Here is a 19244-nt window from a genome sequence, read left to right as displayed (position 1 = left end):
GAATAAAAAATAATCAGCAGTTTCCATTTAGGAAGGCTCTCATCTGCCCAGCAGTGAGGATGCTCATCCCTCAAACTGCCCTTCAGCCCACCCCAGAGTGACTAATGAGGCCATCCATGCCAGCGCGACCCACCTCCTCTTCCCCCCTAGGCCACATGCTGTGCTGTCCTGTGTTTTGGCAAACCCACCCTCTGCTTGTGGTGGATTGACCATGGCTGGATGCCAGATGCCCACCAAAGCTGCTCTATCACTCCCCCTCCTCAGCTAAACAAGGGACAGTAAATACAACGAAAGACTCATAGGTAAAGATAAGGACAATGAGATCACTCAGCAATTATCGTCATGGGCAAAACAGACTTGACTTGGGGAAATTGCATTAATTTATTACCAATCAAATCAGAGAAGGGTAATGATGAGAAGTAAAACCAAATCTTAAAAAACACCTTCCCCCCATCTCTCCCTTCCTCCTTGGCTTAACTTTATTCCAAGTTTCTCTATCTCCTCCCCCTGAGTGGCACACAGGGATGGGGAATGGGTGCTGCGGTCAGTTCATCACACGTTGCCTCTGCCACGCCTTCCTTCTCAGGGGGAGGACTCCTCACACTCTTCCCCTGCTCCAGCATGGGGTCCCCCTCACAGCAGACATGACTTCTCCAGCAAGAGTCCTTTCCACATGCTACAGTTCTTCATGAACTGCTCCAGCATGGGTCTCTGCCATGGGATGCAGTCCTTCAGGAACAGACTGCTCCAGCATGGGTCCCCCACAGGGTCACAAGTCTTGCCAGCAAACCTGCTCCAGTGTGGGCTTCCCACTTGGTCACAGCCTCCTTTGGGCATCCACCTGTTCCAGTGTGGGGTCCTCCATAGGCTGCAGGTGGATATCTGCTCTATCATTAACCTCCGTGGGCTGCAGGGGGAAAGCCTGTCTCATCATGGTCTTCACCACGGGCTACAGGGGAATCTCTGCTCCAGTGCCTGGAGCACCTCCTCCCCCTCCTTCTTCACTGACCTTGGTGTCTGCAGAGTTGTTTCTCTTACATATTCTCACTTCTCTCTCCGGCTGCAGTTGCTGTTGCACAGTAACTTTTCCCTTTCTTAAATATGTTATCCCAGAGGTGCTATCACCGTTGTTGATGGGCTTGGCCTTGGCCAGCAGCAGGTCTCTCTTGGAGCCGATGGGCATTGGCTCTATCGGACATAGGGGAAACTTCTAGCAGCTTCTCACAGAAGCCACTGCTGTAACCCCCTTGCTCCCAAAACCTTGCTATGCAAACCAAATACACTACTCCAAAGAGAGGAGCTGTCTGGTCTGCCTCACAGATGCCCCAGTGCCAGCTCTGGTACCCCAGGCAAGGCTCTTTCCCCACTCCATCCTAGCCCCAGCTCAACAGCCTACACCACCCAGGGGTGCCTCCATGCACTGCTGGGGAAACCACGGGGAACCAGGAAGATGGAACATCGTTCTCAGATTATTTCCTCCCCTTTAAAAGACATTCCCAAGCATGGAGAGATGGGAAAGAGATCTCCCACTTTGCCCAACTAAGGTATTTGCCATTCTCTTCTTCCGCTTCCCAACAGGAACAATATTTTTTTTTAACGTCAGTTTGAATGCTTAAATATATTTTATCCAAAAATTACTCCAAACTGTTGCAAAATAGAAACACACATGAAGCTATACCCATCCAATCTTTTCTTCTCTCCAGAAGTCACAGTGATGAGATACCTCTTAAGCAGAGGCTTTGCTTGCCTGTGGCTGGCCACTTCCTGGGGATCCTGTGGTCTTCTGGGTTTCAGGCACTGAGATGTTGGGAAAATTAAGCAATACTATATACAATCAGCTTTCTCTGGAATGGGAGCCTTCAAGGGTTAAACATGATTTATGTGCATTGACATCATATCTGGAACAGATTTTTGTTAGTTTTCCCAGGTGTCAAGAATACAATTCGTAGTCAGAGTCTATGTGCCCCTGGGTGCAGGCTCAGCAGAGGGCTGAAGTACCTACACCCCACCACACTGCCAGTTAGCACAGGTCCTGCCATGTGTGCACTGCATCCGAGGACACAGAGCAGCCACCCAGGGAGGGACAGCAAGGTGACATTGGTGCAGTCCCTGAAGACTCCCTGCACACAGGTCTTCTTGCAGCACAGGAGGTGGAAAAAGGCTGGCACACAGGCAGCAGGAGGCTTGCACCAGTCCTGGGCATTTTTTACATTGCCCCTGTTACCTTTTCCTTGCTGAGATTTTATCCTGATTTTTGTGCAATAAAATCATGTTAATTAAACTGTGAACAAATAGAAAGGCCCTAAGTCAATATTTGCATTTGGAAAAGATGGGTTGGAACAGCTTAGGAATTGATTCTGCTTTATTAAAGCATCTGTTCACCCAGGGAACATTTTAGCAGCAATCAATATATAATTAAATCTTTATTGATGTTTTACAATTGTTTTGTTTCCCAGCAATTATGGTGATAAAAAAAGCTTCCCTCAGTTGTTCCTCCTTCCCAGCTTTACTACTGGTCACCTGTGAGCCTATTGGCAACTCACCTTACATCTCCCAGGCTATTATTAATAAATTGGGATCACAATCACACTGAAATATCTCTAATTCTAACCCACTGTGCTAAGCAAAGGCCAATGAGGAAAGCCAACCTCTGACCTGAATAACCTGATAATAATAGCAACAGGAGATCCAAGGCAATACAAGCACAAAAGTTTCAGTGAAAGCAAAAGACGACTCTGAACTAAAATATCTTTGAAGAGCTGAGCTTTCATTAGGCTTTTCTAGGTGGATTTTAAGTCCTCAGAGCTGGGATTACTTCTCACTTGCTGCCTGTCCAACCTCAGGAAACACAAATGTTGTGGGTACAGCTGTACAAATAATTTATGCTCCTTGATTAGGCAATTACAAATTCCCATTTGGCCTTTCTGAAATAATACGCCAAACACCAGGGCAATGGCTCCTATTTTCACTAAAACCTCATCGCATGGATCTGGTCAGAGGAGAGCATTTCTGCAGAGCCTCTTGGCCACACCAGAGCTAAGGGGCTGCAGGGTGAGAGTCTCTAAACGGAGTCACGAAGGGGACAGCTGGCAGCAAATGCACTCCTGCGTTACAGGCGCTAAAAACAGCTGGGAGGGAAAGCGTCGTTCGGAGGGGAGCAAACCTCCCCACTCCACGCCTGCTCTGCAGCTCTCCCTGTGACCCAGGCGTTGGGCACCGCTCGGGGCGGTGACCGGGACGCGCACTCACCCGCCCATTCGGCGGACGGGTCTCGGGGTCTCGCGTGGGTCCATGAGCTGCCCCCCCGCCCTCCCGCCGGCCGGGCTGCGCACAGGCCGTCACCCAGAAGGTGGTGGTATAAGCACGGTTTTCTCCGCAGCACGGACCACCCCCCCATGTCCTCCCCGTCCCCGGTCCTGGCATGCTTCTCGGTAGAAATCAGCGCCTGAACCCGCTCTTAAGAAAAAGCCGGTGAAGGCTGATCATCAGCGTCCATGAGAACAAGTGGCTCACCGAAAAATCAAGTGGGTCCTCTAGCCAGCTGAAGGGACATGTGATTCCCGGGCCACATCCCCCCAAAACCGAGTGAAGAACCTCCTCTTGACGCTCAGTCTAGAGGTGTGTCTCCAACTCATTTTGGTCCAGGGATATCACTGAAAACACACACACTTAAAGGATCAGAGATTGAAACCTCCTCATCTTCATGTTCCTCTGAGGGATACAGACCACTCTGACCCCGGGTCTGGGTCCTGGACTCCCTAAGACTTTCCGAACTCCCCACTCTCACTGCTCTGGTTCCTGCTCATTGCAGTAGTGCAAGGGAGGAACCACCCCTGCCAGAAAATCCACCCGCTTGATCAGAAAAGGTACTTCTCTGAACATAATGGCTTTTGGTAATTACACATGTGAATGAGTTACTTTAAGCATGAAGAATCATTGGTCAAGGCAGACGCAAGCTTCTCAAAGCATTTCATCCTATTCTTTCTGCATCACTGCCCAAATCTGGGACCTCACTCAGCAAGTGGTAGGTGCAGTCATGGGGGGGGGGGGGGGGGAACTTCCAAGGGAGTCCACTGACTTCTGTGACGTGACTGTGAAACTAGGAGCAGAAACAGGTCTGCTCCCAAGAGCAGAATATCCTGTATTCACCAAAAACATATGATCCACCCCAGTTTTGATTTCCCCAATGTCTGACATTGATGTCACACCCTGAACTTGCTGGAACCACCCCCAGACACTCACACAAACAAGAAGGAAATCAGGCACACAGCTTTCAACTTTCACATGCTTACAGCCAGTTTGGCTCTGCTGTTCCCTGCTCCTTGGGGAGCCCCCACTGAAGTTATGCAGATAAGGCTGCTAAACCAGCCCCCCAGGACTGAATTCTCCATTCTGACCCATGCCCTAAAGCCTCGTTAATATCTGGGACTCCTCCCAGATTGACCCTGCTAGAATCAAATGGTTGGTGCTGTACTAGCTTGTCCTAGTGAAGATAGCAAGGCTTCAGGACAGCCCAGGCTTTGTAGGCTTGCTCAGACTTGTGGAACACCTACAGAGGGTTTAGAAAAGCCTTTAATTTCACATCCAAGTGCCACCCTTCACTGTGTGTTAAAAGAGAAGAGAAATTGCACAAAACAAAATGGAAACAAAAAAAGAAATATTCCCACTTGTGTTTTAAAAACTGTTGGGGAAGTGAATAGTTTTTAATGTGTAATGAGCATCCACATCCTTCAGAAAGCTTTAGAAATCTTGATCATAAATTTGATCTTCTTTTTCTCCCCACTTGGATCAATGTACATGTACATTTCTACGTGTACATTTTCAGACCCTTGTTCACTGTGTATTTTCTCTCTGTATCCATTTCAACATCTTCCTTCTAGATTTTGTCAGTCACTGCCACAGAGATTCAGCAAGGCTGTCTTGTAATCACCACTAGTGTCATCCTGACAGGAGAAAAAATAAAAAAATAGTGAATGTGGAAGTTCCTCTGCATGCTCTGAGTGCTGACTTTGTCAGTTCATGGAATATGCCCACACAGGAAAAGGACTTTGGAAAGAGCAAGCCAGACTTCAGTAGAGTTACTGCCAGCTGACACACCATCAAAAGAAAATGGAGAAATGAGGCTTGTAGCTGTCACCTGAAATAACATTTATCAAGTCCAATTCTTTTCTTTGGAATCCAGGTGAGCAATTTTTCAGGACTCCATCCCACAGAGCAACACAGATGAAGCCAGCACAAATGAGAGCATCCAAGCCTGTTGTGTTCAGATTTTATGTCCCTGGATATTTGTATAGCGTCTCCCCCTTACAGGAAGGAAAAGGGCAGTACAGTTAGCCCTGACACATGACATTTTTTAAAAAGACACAAATACGGTCATTTTGGTCTACAGAATCACTACAGAAAATATCACTAGATATAAAATTTGCTCGCTTTGAATGTTTTGTGACGACAGGTGTAAAGCCAGTTCCACTTCCCAGAAGGAATGAATATTCTGTACAGACCCTTGAAGACTGATCATTAATCAACATGACAGACACTGACAGTGTCAATTAGAAGAAAGGGCCTTCATTACAGAACTAGACTTCCCATAGGGACTGCTAAGGATAGGGCTTCTGTGCCATTTGTGCTGGGGGAGAGGAATGTCCCACAGTCCTTAGGACAAATGGTAAACCCCAGCATTTCAGCCCTAATAGGGGAGGGTCATTCACTCAGAGCTGAGACTCAAACCTCAAAAGTTATAATAAGTGTTGACGAGGTTCAGTTTCTAAACCTGTCTCACCACAGTATACACTAGGCCTTCGTCTGGGATAAGTTAGCTAAAAAAACCCCACCAACAACAAAAAGAAAAGAAAACAGAAAAGCCCAGCACTGTTTTGACTTATATGGCATTGACTTGAGGTAGTTAAGGACAGCAGAGAGAAAGGAGAAAATGGCACAGCAGTACACGAAAGGTGTAACAGGGAGGATTAAATGAATCTAAATTAATCTAGGAGGGAGGATTAAATGAATCTAAATTAATCTAGGAGATCATGAAGTGCACAAATAGAGCCTGGTCCGTGAAAAAAAAAATGGAGCAGTGTCTCCTTGGGTTTGGCTTTGCCCAAGCCACTTACAGAGCATACAACCTGACTCACCTTTCAGGCATGTATGTCTCTCAAGGAGATGATTGTTAACAGGCCTAATGAAGGAGAGCTATGATCTTAGCAGAAATGACATTTTTACTGAACACAACCACGAAAGCATCCCACAGTACTGGCCAGGTTAAGAACGCATGTGATGGCTAAGTACCATCATATTAAGACGCTGCTTACCAGAATCATGCTGGAGAGAGACTTTCCTGCAATACGCTTGAATTCAGCCTTTATAAGATTTAAGTCAACTTCACTTCGAGAAACGATCACCCTTATAAGAGTCCCATCATGGGTGCCAGCCCCCTGGAATAACAGGTGTATCAGTCTGTGACATTAGAGGGTGTACAAGGGATAAGCTGTTGCAAAGTGGTCCAGGACAGGAGGAGTCAACTTTCAAACATTGCTTGGCACATGTTCTGCAGCACATCTGCTTCTCTTTCTGGAGGGCCAACCCCCACCTCCCCCTCCCAGGGGCCACTGTCAATACCACAAGCCAGCCATGCAAGTGTGCTGCAAGTCTTTGCACATGTCAAATGAAAAAGCAAACATGTTACAGAGTTGGAGGTAGGCACTGAATACGTATTGTCCTTCCGCAGCATCACCTAAGCGTCACTTGGCTTTAACCAATACTGTTTAATAACTCACAGGAAAATTCAGATCATGTTGATAACAAAACCAATCAGTCATCTCAGCTTTCCACAAACTTCGGAGAGCTGACATATTTACATATCAGTTAAGAGTTACAGGGGGACAGTCTGCAGATGCCTTCTGTGTCCACATTTGGAACTCTTTCATTTTATACTGCCATTGAGAGAATTGCTTCCTAAAAAGAAAACATTGTGGTCCAGTCCATTAAGTTAACATTATGGACAAAATTCCACCATTCCATGACCAACCTCCTAGAAAAGCCTCTCCCAGAAGTTTTGACTAAGTTCTAGAAGGTGGGACAGGGCTCCTTGTAGACTCCTAAGCCAGAAAAGCCAGACTCCCTTGGTATCTCAAGCTAAAGGGTACTTTTCTACCCAAGGTGTTTGAAGGGATTCTACTATTACTTGCAACAATAGCACTAAACTTACTGGATTTCACCAAAACCTTGGCTCTTCTAATTTGGATTGGTGGAAGCCAGGTTACAAGTTAAGTCCAGTATGAAAACACAAAGAACTATTTTTTTGTGTTTGGTTTATAAAAACAATGAAGAATCTTACCTTTAAAGCATGGTACAGTCTCTCTGCAAAGTAGCAATGGACATTCCTCGTGCATTTCACTAGGCATACAAAAAGGCTCAGTAAGAATCAATGGTAATTCCAGTCCAGGGCAGCAGGTAACAGAAATTCCACATGATTTCCATTAATTCAGTGTGCACCTGGGATCTGAGTCTACCTTTCTTAAGCAGTACTTTACTTCCTACCAGACACCTTTATAAAGTAGACCCATCCTATAGCAGTCAACCGCTGCAGAAGAAAAGGCAGTAGTCTCAGACAAACAAGAGGGAAAAGTAGCCACTCTTACCAATAGCCAGCATGGCATCCTCAAGTGACCCATGAGTTTCACTCTTGATAGTGTCTTCTATGCTCTTATTGGCCAGTTTCTGGTATTCTTCAAACACTGTTTGAAACACAAAGAACTTCAATTTTTTTACCAAGCAACTGCTTAGGTGTTTCATACCCAATATTTACTGCTATTGCTTGTGCGGAAATACAAAAACAGAGATCCCACTAAAGCAATGGCCACATTTGCACCAACTTCAGAAGTCTGCAGTCAGAAATCAGCTACAAAAATGGATGGCAACAGTCTCAAAAACCCAATCCATCCACAGGTCTTAATTCCCTGCCTTCGTTCGAAAATGCAAGTTCAGTCACTTCATACCCATTTGGAAATCTGACCCTTCATCACTGTCTTTAACCACAGAAATGAAGCAGACAATAGAAAGTTAGGTACAACTCTATCATTTGGTCTTGTGTTTGTTGGTGTCACTAGTTTCAGGAGCCAGAGTAAAATCAAATTAAAGCTAGGACTATGCTGCCCTTGGATTTTTAAATAATTACAACATTTTGGGAAAACTTATTACAATTTAATAATAAAAAAAATCAACCCCAACTCAGAAAAGATGAGGAACACAGGTGAAGATTCCAAGATATTTGAACTCCCACATTAACAAAAGCTCAGCAAGAGAGTTGTTCACTTTGTGCACTCAATACTCGGGGGTTCAGAATTACAAATCTCAGTTTTGATTTGGAGCTTTCAGGCTAAGAATGAAAACTGCTATGTAGTGCAATGGACATCTTAATGAAGTTTTCTCAGCATTCAAGATCAGATACCTAAACATTAACACTCAGACACTTCGGGGAAAGGCAATAGCACAGAATGGACAGATGGATACAACTTTCTCAATTCAGGCCTACTCTCCATATTAAAATAATAATAAAAAAAAAAGCTGCAGCAGTTACACTCAAGTTTTAAAGACAGTTACAGGCTGCTGTAGCACAGAGGAAATGACTTGCTTGGTGATACAGTAGGTCCCAAAGGCTGGTTGCATCCCAACAAGAAGTTGAAATTCAGTTCTTAAAGGCAGACACAGTCAAAGACTAGAGATCACTTTTTTTTTTTTTTTTTTTTTTTTTTTTTTTTTAAGTGATGCTGGGAGATTAGATTTGAAACACAAGGGGGAGCCGGCCTCCAGGGCTTAGAAAACAGCCTCGGAAGACGTCAGCTTGAAAAAGCTCAGGCACACCTAATCTATCAGTTTATGTCCAGCTGATTTACACAGTACTCGATAGGAGTGCTTACATTCAGCCAACATAACAAAATCTGTTAGTCAGAGCCTTGGACTGCCTCAAGTCTTGAGATGACAAGGCCAAGTCTCTGCTGTACAGGGCAGTGGGGAGCTGAGTGCTCCCTTAGCTGGACCTGGGTTGGTGTCTTTCCTCCGAGCAGCCTGTGATTCTCTCAGAAGGACCTGGGGCAGAAATACAGGGTGAACCCCATGATTCTCCAGCACTGAATAACCAGCTACTTTTTCCAGTGATTTTTTTCCCCAGAGGAACCCACATCCAAGGGGTCATGGGTCTGTCCAGTGCATGCTCCTACATGGTTAGGAAGGGACACATTCTCTCCTTGGGTTTATAAAAACATCTGTACCATCCAGCCACCACCGTGTAAGGACTCCTATATAAGCCACCTAGTTTTCAGCAGCACTAAGTCTTCATTAGTTTTCACGAAAGATGCTGGCAGCTGTTGGTCAATGAGTGACCAAGGATTAGGAGGAAGACTCAGGTACTTATTTCTGACCACCCATCTCTCCCATCTATAGCCCTGCCATGGTTTTTTGGCTCATTTCAGAGGCTTGAGAGTGTGAGTTCTGCTTCATACCTTTCAGCAAGTGTGTGGCACTCCTTGTGCACAAGATGGTGATGAACTGCATCTCATCAGTGCCCCGTATCTTCTCCCCGGCAGCATAGAGAGTCTAATTTAACACACAATTGTTAGAGAGAAGTTTTGTGTGTGCAGCTGGTAAAGGAACAGAGTTTGGCTTAAGGCCTTACTAGGGTAAAGGGGTTTGAAGCAACCTAAAACATTGTGCGAACTAGACATTCTTAGAATGGTTGATTATGAAACCCTTGACCATGCCATCTAGTCAAACTGGAGCAGCCACTATCTCCACCCTTTCCATGCCTCTTGCAGCAGCTGGAGCAGCCAACAATACTCTTGTGGTTTCTTCCCTATTCTTTGCTGTCCCACTCCACCATACTAATATACTTTCACATTATCAAAAGCAGCTGAGCCTGAGCCCAAGCCCAGCTCTCATTACTGCTCTTTGGAACAGCAAGGCTCAGCAGTGCAGGCAAAATTGAAGAACTCCAAATTGCTTCCATTTGAAGACCACCCCTCCCCAAACCATCGTGGCTCCAACACTCTGCTGCCCACTGAAGCACTCTGAAGTTCAAGACAGGCGAGATGCAGGCATGTCACATGGTCACAGGCATTTGAGAGTACCTCTGCATCCTGGAGAGCCCGTGCTGTGTCCACATAGAGAGTGGCGTTGTCCCTCTCACCCTATGAGAAGAAAAAGAAAGGTAACCATTTTGTCGCATGAAGATTCTTCCATATATAAGGATCACAGCCTACATTCTGGGCAAATATCAATTATCCTTCTTGGATATCTATTTCTGCAGACTACTCAAAAGCAGTAATGTTTCAGATAGCACAAGTGCTAACTCCTTCACCAAAAGGCACGAAAATCAGTTATATTAAGTGGAATCAAAAAATTGCTAAGTTATTCTGCTGCTAGGCAGGAAAATTTGAAAAACATGATAGGATAAATGCATCTGAATGCACTCATCATTGAGAGCACAGACCCTGGAAGAGTGGTGAATCATAGCTGAGGGGCATTGTTTTCTAAGACCCTTGCAGAGTGCAATGGCTTTACACATGTGTAAAAGTGATGTGGCTCCCTGCAGCAGAGCTAAGTTCCCAGCTCTCTTACTGCTGCTGAGGGAGGGAAGGTTCCTTGCTTCAGTCATGCTGAAACTGAAACACAGATCCAGTCCAAGTGACATCTTTGTCTCTGCAGTTTAACTGATGATCATGACTGTACTGTCTCTTCTATTGCATGTCTTCTATATAAAACTAAGAGAAAAATGTGAAGATATTTATACCTTCATTTCTCTTCTCTGTCATTACCTGAAGAAGGCAAACCAGAATCTGTTCAAGGTAGCCACTTGTTTCCGATTTTATGTCTTCTTCCAAATCAGAACCGTATTCTGCCCAAGGGAAAGAGAAGGACAAGGGAAGGATTTGTTATTTGGGTGATATAGTCAGGCTATTACTAGTCACCCAAGGAGACAAAATAGCCTGACACTAGTCAAGAAGGTCACTAGGGGAAAAAAAAAAAAAAAAAAAAAAAGGGCTGAGATCAGCTTCACACCATCAGTGATACGCAGGTTGGCATTTGGATCCGACTGAGTCATTAGCTCCACTGATGTCCAAGGCATAAACACTGAGATAATGTTTGAGATACAGTTTAAGGGACCAAATAGATATAAAATATTTACATTTTCTCCCCATCTAGAGTGTATATAATGGAGAGAAAAAGCCAAGTGTATAGCTATAGTTTGTTTGCATTCTGACAATAGCCTGTGTGGCCAAGCTGAACCAAATCTATGATTTGCTGATCTTTTCCTGTAGCTAGATAGAGACCTAGAAAGGGATTTTCAAATTCTCTCAGCATAGCCATGTTCTGTTTGCCAGGCTGAAAGCAGAGTTAGGTTGAACCTTCTTGCTTTTAAAAAAATCCATTTTCCTGCTGACAGTGCCAGTCGGTAACACCATTCCTGCTGTGCAATCGGGCAGTCACACATTGCTCTGACCACACAAATCAGAGCCTCAAGCACTTTACCTTCTTTGTATGCCTTGATTATCTCTTTGATCTGCGCTTTTGTCCGGGATGCCAGGATCTCTATAATAACACCTTCACTTGTTCCCACACCCTTTAATAAAAAACATAGTGGAGAAATAAAGGTGAAGAAAGGCATCTAGTCATGGAGTGTAATTTATTGCTAGAGAAGTATGGCCAAATGAGGAGTCGTATGGCAGCAAAGCATTAGGCTGTGTGCTGAGCTGCGAGAAACTACCATGATGAAAGCTGGAGATCCAAAGCACATTTGGTATGAACACGGTTTCTTTTACTGAGGTGTCTAATTCATAAGGGATCAGTTTAATGTAACCCTGCACTTCTGCAATGCATTTCTGGATTCGGATCTTTGATGACAGTGTTAGAGTGATGCAGGGAGACCAATGCTTGTCTAGTCAGTCCATCTTCGTACTATTTTAATAGACCTCTCTGCATCTGAAACTTGTAAAGATATTGTACCAATAGGTAGGACCCAGCCAACCCCCGCCTGGCCCTCACGCCACCACCCCTTGGTTTCTTAAATGTTTCACATCTCGGGTGGGGCGTCAGTATCTTTGTGTCATTGAGCTCTGTTCAGGAGAGGCACTGCAGAAAGCAGCAAAGAGTTGTTTAACTGAAAACTATAATCTGTGGGTGTTCATTCCTTGCCAAAGCTGAATTTTGTTTTGCTGTTGCCTTCCTCAGGCTCTGTGAGACATGTACCTACAGAAACTCCCATACAGCCCTAAATATTAAAGCAGCATTTCCCCCCAGAATATGCCTTAATAGTACAATTAACTATTTCTCAAAGGCTACTGCTAATAACAAACTTAATCACATAACAGTCCAGTTATTACCACTTGTGTTAATAAGCACAGTTACAGGAAATTAGCATTGTATCTGTGCTACTACTTAAATATAAGCATGCAATTCGCTTACCTTCATGGCATCATGGAGCTCCTTGGCATCATACTTGAACGGGGAGTACATGAGAGCTACAATGAGCCTCTCAAAGTTGCCACTCAGTTCAGACTTCAGGCTTTCAATTAGATCCTGTTAAACACACAACACAAAGTTACGTAAAAAAGCCTCACACCATCTTTTTGCTGCCCAGTGCTGTTTCCGTCCCCGTGGCCTACAGCAATGAAGCTGAATGACAATACTGTGTTGACAGTTTATTAGAAAAGGTCCTGAGACTGAAAAGGCACCTAACTCCAAAATGAGATTTGTCTAGGTCCTTCCACATTCCCTGTTGTCCCGATGCTCGAGCTTCTCCAGGTATTGATTAACTCTGCAGCAGAGTAGGGAAGATGAAAATCTTCCTCCACCCTGCCTTACCCAGCGAGCAGAACCAGACAGCTGAAGGCCTTGAATTGAGCAAGGGCTGTAGCTTCAGACAGAGCTGATTCCCAAAGCTTGCACATGAAGATGCATACAGGACTTTTTCAGAATCAGGCATGCAGCCTGTTTGAAGATAGGCCTCAAACTTTCCTTTCACTATGATGCAGGGTTTTTAGGGTATGACTTGCCCTCTTTTAGTGGGATGCAAGCACTCTATTCATTGTCCCATACTTAGCTCCCTTGCCCCCCCAATTTACTTCCATTTTTGAGGCCCTTGCATGGCAGTCCCCTTTCCAGCAAGCATCATCAGAGACTCCAGAGTAAGGCTAGTGGCAAACTTTGGTGGTGGAAAAGTTTTCCCAATAAACGTAAGATGTTATCAAAGATAGAAAGATAGCCATAGTAAAACATGGTTGTCAATAACCACAGTTCATTTTCAGAATTTCTAAACAAATGTAATTAAATAAGTCTTTAAATTGAACTTTTTTTGACATTTAAAAAGGCCCCAAACCAAATCAATATTTTACTCAAAAATTTTTGTTACAGCTTCAAAACCAATAAGAAGTTACACTAGAAGTTAATATATATCTTTAAAAAATTACAATCTTTGCAGGGAAGCCACTTTTTCCTGACAAAAAGTTAATTTCACACATTTACAGCAGGCCTTATAAATAAATATTAATCTACTTATTTGCAGATGGTCTGCATATTGTTTGCATTGTGCTTGCAGGATGAGCTATACACCCATTTACTACATCCTGCATGCAGTGAAACAGTGACTGAACATGGCTTGGTTTTGGAAGAACCTTTCCAAACTGTCCTTTGAAGGATTTGGCAATCTGTTGACGCTGCATATTGCTCCTCTTGGTTAGGACGTCAATTATAGCTTGTTCATCAGTCCCTGTGGAGAGCAACAATCAGCCATAAACAGAGTGCACAGAATAAGTTGAAACTAGTCCAAAATCCCAATTTGAATATTCACACCACCTTCCCTAGGTCATTGCCTTCATATAGAAGTTTAAGTATGCACTGAGGAAATTTTTATTTTTAATTTTCACAGAATCACAGAATATTAGGGATTGGAAGGGACCTCAAAAGATCTTCTAGTCCAACCCTTCTGCTGGAGCAGGACCACCTACAGTAGGTCACATAGGAACACATCCAGGCGGGTTTTGAATGTCTCCAGAGAAGGAGACTCCACAAACTCTGCGAGCAGCCAAACTTTCCACATTAAAAAAGTGATATCTCTGGCCGCAATGTTCTTAAGGAATGTCTTTCAACTTGGAAATTATAAGCAGAACATAGAATTTACACATGTCGTTGGAGTCAACTCACCAAGCCCTTTCATGGCCTTGTACAGAGTCTGAGCATCAGGTGCAGGGTCAAAGTTTAAAGCACCTGTCACAGACCGGCCCTCTGCTTCACTCTGAAAGAAGAAAAACACAGGACTTACCACCACTGCTTTTCATCAGCTGAAGAAAAAGTATTTTGAAAGTACATTAAAATTATTCATTGCGTACACATGGGGAAGGGACAGAAAAGTGGAGGGATTTGTTCAAAGTCTCTCAGCAGAGCAGAGCTCCAAAGAGAAAACAAGTTTCCTGCCTCCACCTGCCTGTAGCAGCCTTTGGCTCCTGGCAGAAACATGAAATGCAAAGCATGACCGACACCGCTGCAACAGTCATTAGGTGCAGGCAGTCTGGCAGGAAAAGCTGAGTAGGCTAGACTTTCCTATTCATCCCTTAAATACAATGCTTCACAGCACATATGCTGTCATATCATACTGCATTTCCCAGTGGTTTCGTGCAGGGTAGTTTTTACACATACTTGTTTGATTTCATGGAATAGTAATGCTCTCGCATACCATTTTTCTAAGTAGCAGCTTTATTCTGCTGGTGCTGCACTTCTGCACAGCTGATTTCAAGAAGGTGGCATCTCCACTGGAAGGATTTGGGCCAAGAGATTATTTTGAAGGAAAAGACCCATCTGGAGGAGTGCAGGTTTGATGTTCTCCCTTGAACCAAGGGCCAACTACACAGGAAGCCTCCAGACAGACCGCTAAAGCGCTGCCAGTGACAGAGTCCCAGGGCAGAAAGACTTGCTGAGACTTATTCCAGTCACCACAAGGTAGTGTGACTGTCAACCAGAATCCAGACTTAAGAGCTTCACAGAATCACAACAAAAGCTGTTAATCAAGGGACTGGCTTGAATATATTGACACATCTCTAACAATACCTATTAACAGCAGAGTAAGTTAGGCATAAAGAGTCATCACCACTTTATTCCAATGGACACAATTTTCTCTTTCTTAGCAGAGAGATTTAAATTGGCCCAGGAAACTACTATATTCTCATAAATTTACTTGCAGGGTTAGAGTTAATATTGAACTAATGATATCAGTATGACCTGATTGATTTTTCAATGTGAGTCTCTTCACAGTCAGATAAAAATACCTTCAAATCGGGGCTCAGACCAGAAGGAATCACTATGGTTGTCCTGTCTGACTTGCATAACACAGACTACCAGGTGCCACCGAGCAGCCTCCTGCTATGACGCAAATCCCTTCTACTCTTATTTCCTGTGTGAAAGAGGGCTCTATCTAGAGTTCTTCCAGATCATCCAAGTCCTCCCCAGAGAAAAAAAAAATCCTTCAGGCAATACCTGCCAGGTAGAAAAGCTTGTGGAAATTCCCTTCAGGACCTCCATGCCTGGTTTTTAATGAGAGGCTGGAAGATTAATGGCTATGTGCTCAGGAGTGTCTGTCAACAAATGCCAGGTCTAGCCTAGCACCACAGCTGAAGCATGGCCACACTGGCAAACCAGCTCAGGTGTCCTTGTCAAGTGCCTTACCAGCAGATATAGCTGGCACATGTTTGCATTCCAGCCAAGCTCTGGGAGCACTGGCAGGAAACCAAAAGGCAATGATGAGTATTGAGAGAGGCAGTATATTCATCAGTTCAGCAAGATCTGTAGAAGTTTGCTTTACATCCAGCACAGAGACAGGCTCCTGTGCTACCGCACCTTCCTCCCAGCAGAAAGAGCAGCTGTGAAGCAGATTGTGTCAACAGGAAACTTCTCAATAGATGCAGCTTTGAATCCAAACAATTACTGAGCAACAAGTTTAAGGATAAGGTGTAGCTGTCACTGCAGAAAGAGCAGTGACAGACAAGCATCGCCATCCCCGATGGTTTGTCATCAGCCTGGAACAGAGTTTGGCTGAGATGTCAGGAGCATTGCAAGCGCTGCTCTGGTCCTCTGTGAAGTCAGCCAGCATCACCACAACTGCCCTGGCAAGCAGGGTGGACAAGCCTCTCTAGCTGCATGCAAGGACCATGTGAAAGAAACACTCTGGACCTGTGCCTGGTGGCTCAGTGAAAGAGGGAGTGCAAAGCTGAGCTTTCGTCTGGAGGCAGCGCTAACAAATGAAACAATGGCCTTTTTTGGTACTAATTCCAATAAACATTTACAGCCCATTCCAGCTCAAGTAGCACAGTCATGACTTGCCCATACACCTCACTCTCCATATTTGTTCAAGCACAGGTACAATCACCAGAGAATTTTTAAGAGAAACCCTGTTCAGTTTGGTCTTGTTTCCCAGATGAATTGATCCTACAGTTGCCTAACTGAAACTACTCAAGGCATCACCGTAACTCTTATGTTAAGATGAATAATTGACATGAAAGCAATAGAATCAGCATACCTTACAGCTGATGCTCCAAAAAGTTTTACCTATAAATGAAGGGGAGGGGAATTAAAAGTTTTCCTATGAAAACATTTTCAAATCTAAATACTAGTTGATTGAAAAGCTGGAATTTGGAGACATGTGAGGTTACTGGGGGTTTTTCCAGTGGAAAGTTTCTGAAAAAGTTTCACATTTTTTCATTCTTTTTGCTTTTGAACTGTATTGTTTATGAAGGGTTTAGAATACCAAAACAATTTTTTATCATCCTTCCTTTGACCTCTTAGCTTCTTCTCATGCCACCACCCCCTACAACACTAACAGGTCAGAGATTGCTGGAGCTTTCGAGGGCTTTTCCTCCTTCTTTTCTCAGACTAAGTTTTCAAATTATTTCCAACTTGGGGGGTAGTGGAGAACAGATCTGCAGAAAGGGAAAAATCAAAGTGAGAGCTACACCAAGCTTTGGGAAAAAAAAAAAAAAAAAAAAATCAATGTTACTATACTAAACTTCCAAAAGGAAATAAGGAGGCAGAGGGAAATCAGCAGAAAGGAAGATTACAATTTTAATCTTTCTGGGTAAAAAAAAAAGATCATAATATGTTTTAACATCAGGAAAGTTTCCCATCCCCATCTGAAGGAAAGTAAAAATTAGCTTGTGACTACATTTAGTCTGAACCCAGGGCTAAATTATAACAGTCACTCTACCTCCCAACAACCCCTCACCAGCCAGAGAGGGGAATCAGGAAAAAAGGAGAGCAGACCTATGGGTTGAAGTGAAACAGATTTAATGAAACACCACCAATACCAACAGAGATATACAGACTTATACTTACCCACATGAACATCCAGTCACCACACTTGACTGGAAAGCAGTCCTCAGGAAAAGCCAGAGGAGGAGCAGGAAGAACCAGGAACCCCACAAGAACTCTTTCTCCTTAGCAAACCTTCCGCCTTTACAATGACCACGACATTATGGTGTGGGCTACACCTGTAGCTGACTTAGGTCAGCTGCCCTGGCTGACTTAAAACTGCTAACGGCCTGCCTGGCATGGCTGGGCTGTGATTTTGTCCCAGCCAAATGAGGACACCCTGGTATTACCCAACCCACTTGGTTTTGTTTGTGGTTTTTTTTTTTTTCTCCAGTTCCCACACCTTGGTTGCAAAATTGTAACTGAGAACCTGAAAAATGGTCACAGAATCACAGAATGGTAGGGGTTGGAAGGGACCTCTGGAGATCATCTAGTCCACCCCCTCTGCTAAAGCAGGCTCGCTTTAGGTCCTGTCCGTGCAAAATGATTTCTCACTCCTTGACAATGTATTGCACCTGAGGTAATATAATACACTGCAAGACAGCTCTCCTACACTTCCTGGGTACCTTTGCTGGCTTGTGGCAGCAGAGGCCCCTTGCCCCCTGCTCAACCAGCAGCACCAGGACTGCCAGTGCTCCAGCTGGGAGAGGAGCAGCAGCACTGGAGTCTCAGTGCAGGCTCACTCCTTGCACAGGCTGCTGGAACATGAAGACATCACAACAAGCAGCAGCGGACTCTGGGACAAATCTTTCCACAAACAAGACAAAAAGTACAGAGAAAGCCTGTGTGCTACTGGCACTGGTGCTGGACAGAGGACAGGGCTTGAAAAGAAGACTTCTCTACCGGTACTCCTCCATCACATGTCTCCAGTGAGTCTCTTCTAGGCTTTGGCTTATGGTGATCTGGAGATAAAGTCTGGGGATAAACCTGGCCTTCCACGGAAGCTAATGGGAGAGCTGCTATGGGTGGCAGCAGAGCTGTGCACATCATCAGAGCTGCCTGCTGCCTGGCCTGAGCTGTACCCTGGAGGCTGCCTCAGTGCACCAAATGAGCATCTCCCCATCTTGCCACATTTCTCTCGAAGTCATAAGAATTTAAAAGAGAACATACACAGCATTTTTGGCTCCTAGCGGACAGAGTGTTCAAGTCCACATTGTCATTGCAATATTAAAGACCCACCAGAGAAAAAGACACTGTGGCTTGACCACATGTCTCTATCTGACCACAGCCTGCCAGCACAACTGGGGACCAAAATGGGGACAGACCAGTGCCCTGAACTCACTGCCACAAGAGAAGGGAGTGGTCAAGGAGCCTGCAGTTTGCAGACCTCAGGTGTCTAACTTTGCTGTTCCCCAATACAGTCTCACCATATACACAAGCACGCAAACAGCCACCTGCACCACTCTCAACCGAAGGACCAGGGAGAGTCTGCTCTTAAAGCCAGCAATCATGTTAACACCTTCCTTACTTAAGGTTTTTGAAGTGCTGAACACTATTTTATAGTCAGAAAAGCAGAAAATAGTCTTGCTGATTTTTAAAAGGAAACATTTCATTCCCTCACAGTGCCTGATGCAACTTACAAGTTGTGTTATTACGGTGCCAAAAAAGTCCAGGTGTCTTACTTCAATATTTCCTCTACTTACCCAGGCCTTCCACCATGCCATTGCAGTCTCAGTAGCAAAACCTGGGTCTGTTGATGAAGAAAACCACACATATCACACCTCATGGTTAGGGAATCTGAGATTTGAAGGTGGTGGGAGAAAAGGAAGAAACAGAAGTTCTTTTCAATAAACTTACCAGAAGACGACTGGAATAACTGTTCTCCTCAGGAGGCTTACTCCCTCTGGAAGCTGCAGAATGTAACTGGCCTCTCTGTGCTGGGAACACGCAGTTAT

At 44.5% G+C, this 19244-nt stretch overlaps 1 protein-coding gene across 1 annotated transcript; it reads right to left on the bottom strand.

Moving 5' to 3' along the window:
* Window positions 1-4886: 4886 nt before the first annotated feature.
* Window positions 4887-19013, bottom strand: ANXA8L1 (annexin A8 like 1). The gene is made up of 12 exons (XM_086466513.1): window positions 18993-19013; window positions 14197-14287; window positions 13668-13762; window positions 12460-12573; window positions 11527-11617; window positions 10812-10891; window positions 10125-10184; window positions 9501-9594; window positions 7641-7736; window positions 7337-7395; window positions 6312-6434; window positions 4887-4943 (listed from the first exon to the last, which is right to left on the bottom strand). Exons 1-12 carry the CDS (start codon window positions 19011-19013, stop codon window positions 4887-4889), a joined length of 981 nt encoding a protein of 326 aa, XP_086322639.1.
* Between the last annotated feature and the right edge of the window lie 231 nt (window positions 19014-19244).

The sequence above is a fragment of the Leptosomus discolor genome, chromosome 6, assembly GCF_034619465.1.
Source record: "Leptosomus discolor isolate bLepDis1 chromosome 6, bLepDis1.hap2, whole genome shotgun sequence".
NCBI lineage: Eukaryota > Metazoa > Chordata > Aves > Leptosomiformes > Leptosomidae > Leptosomus > Leptosomus discolor.
The sequence above is the reverse complement of the archived record's forward strand: the minus strand, read 5'-3'. Positions and strand labels throughout refer to the sequence as shown.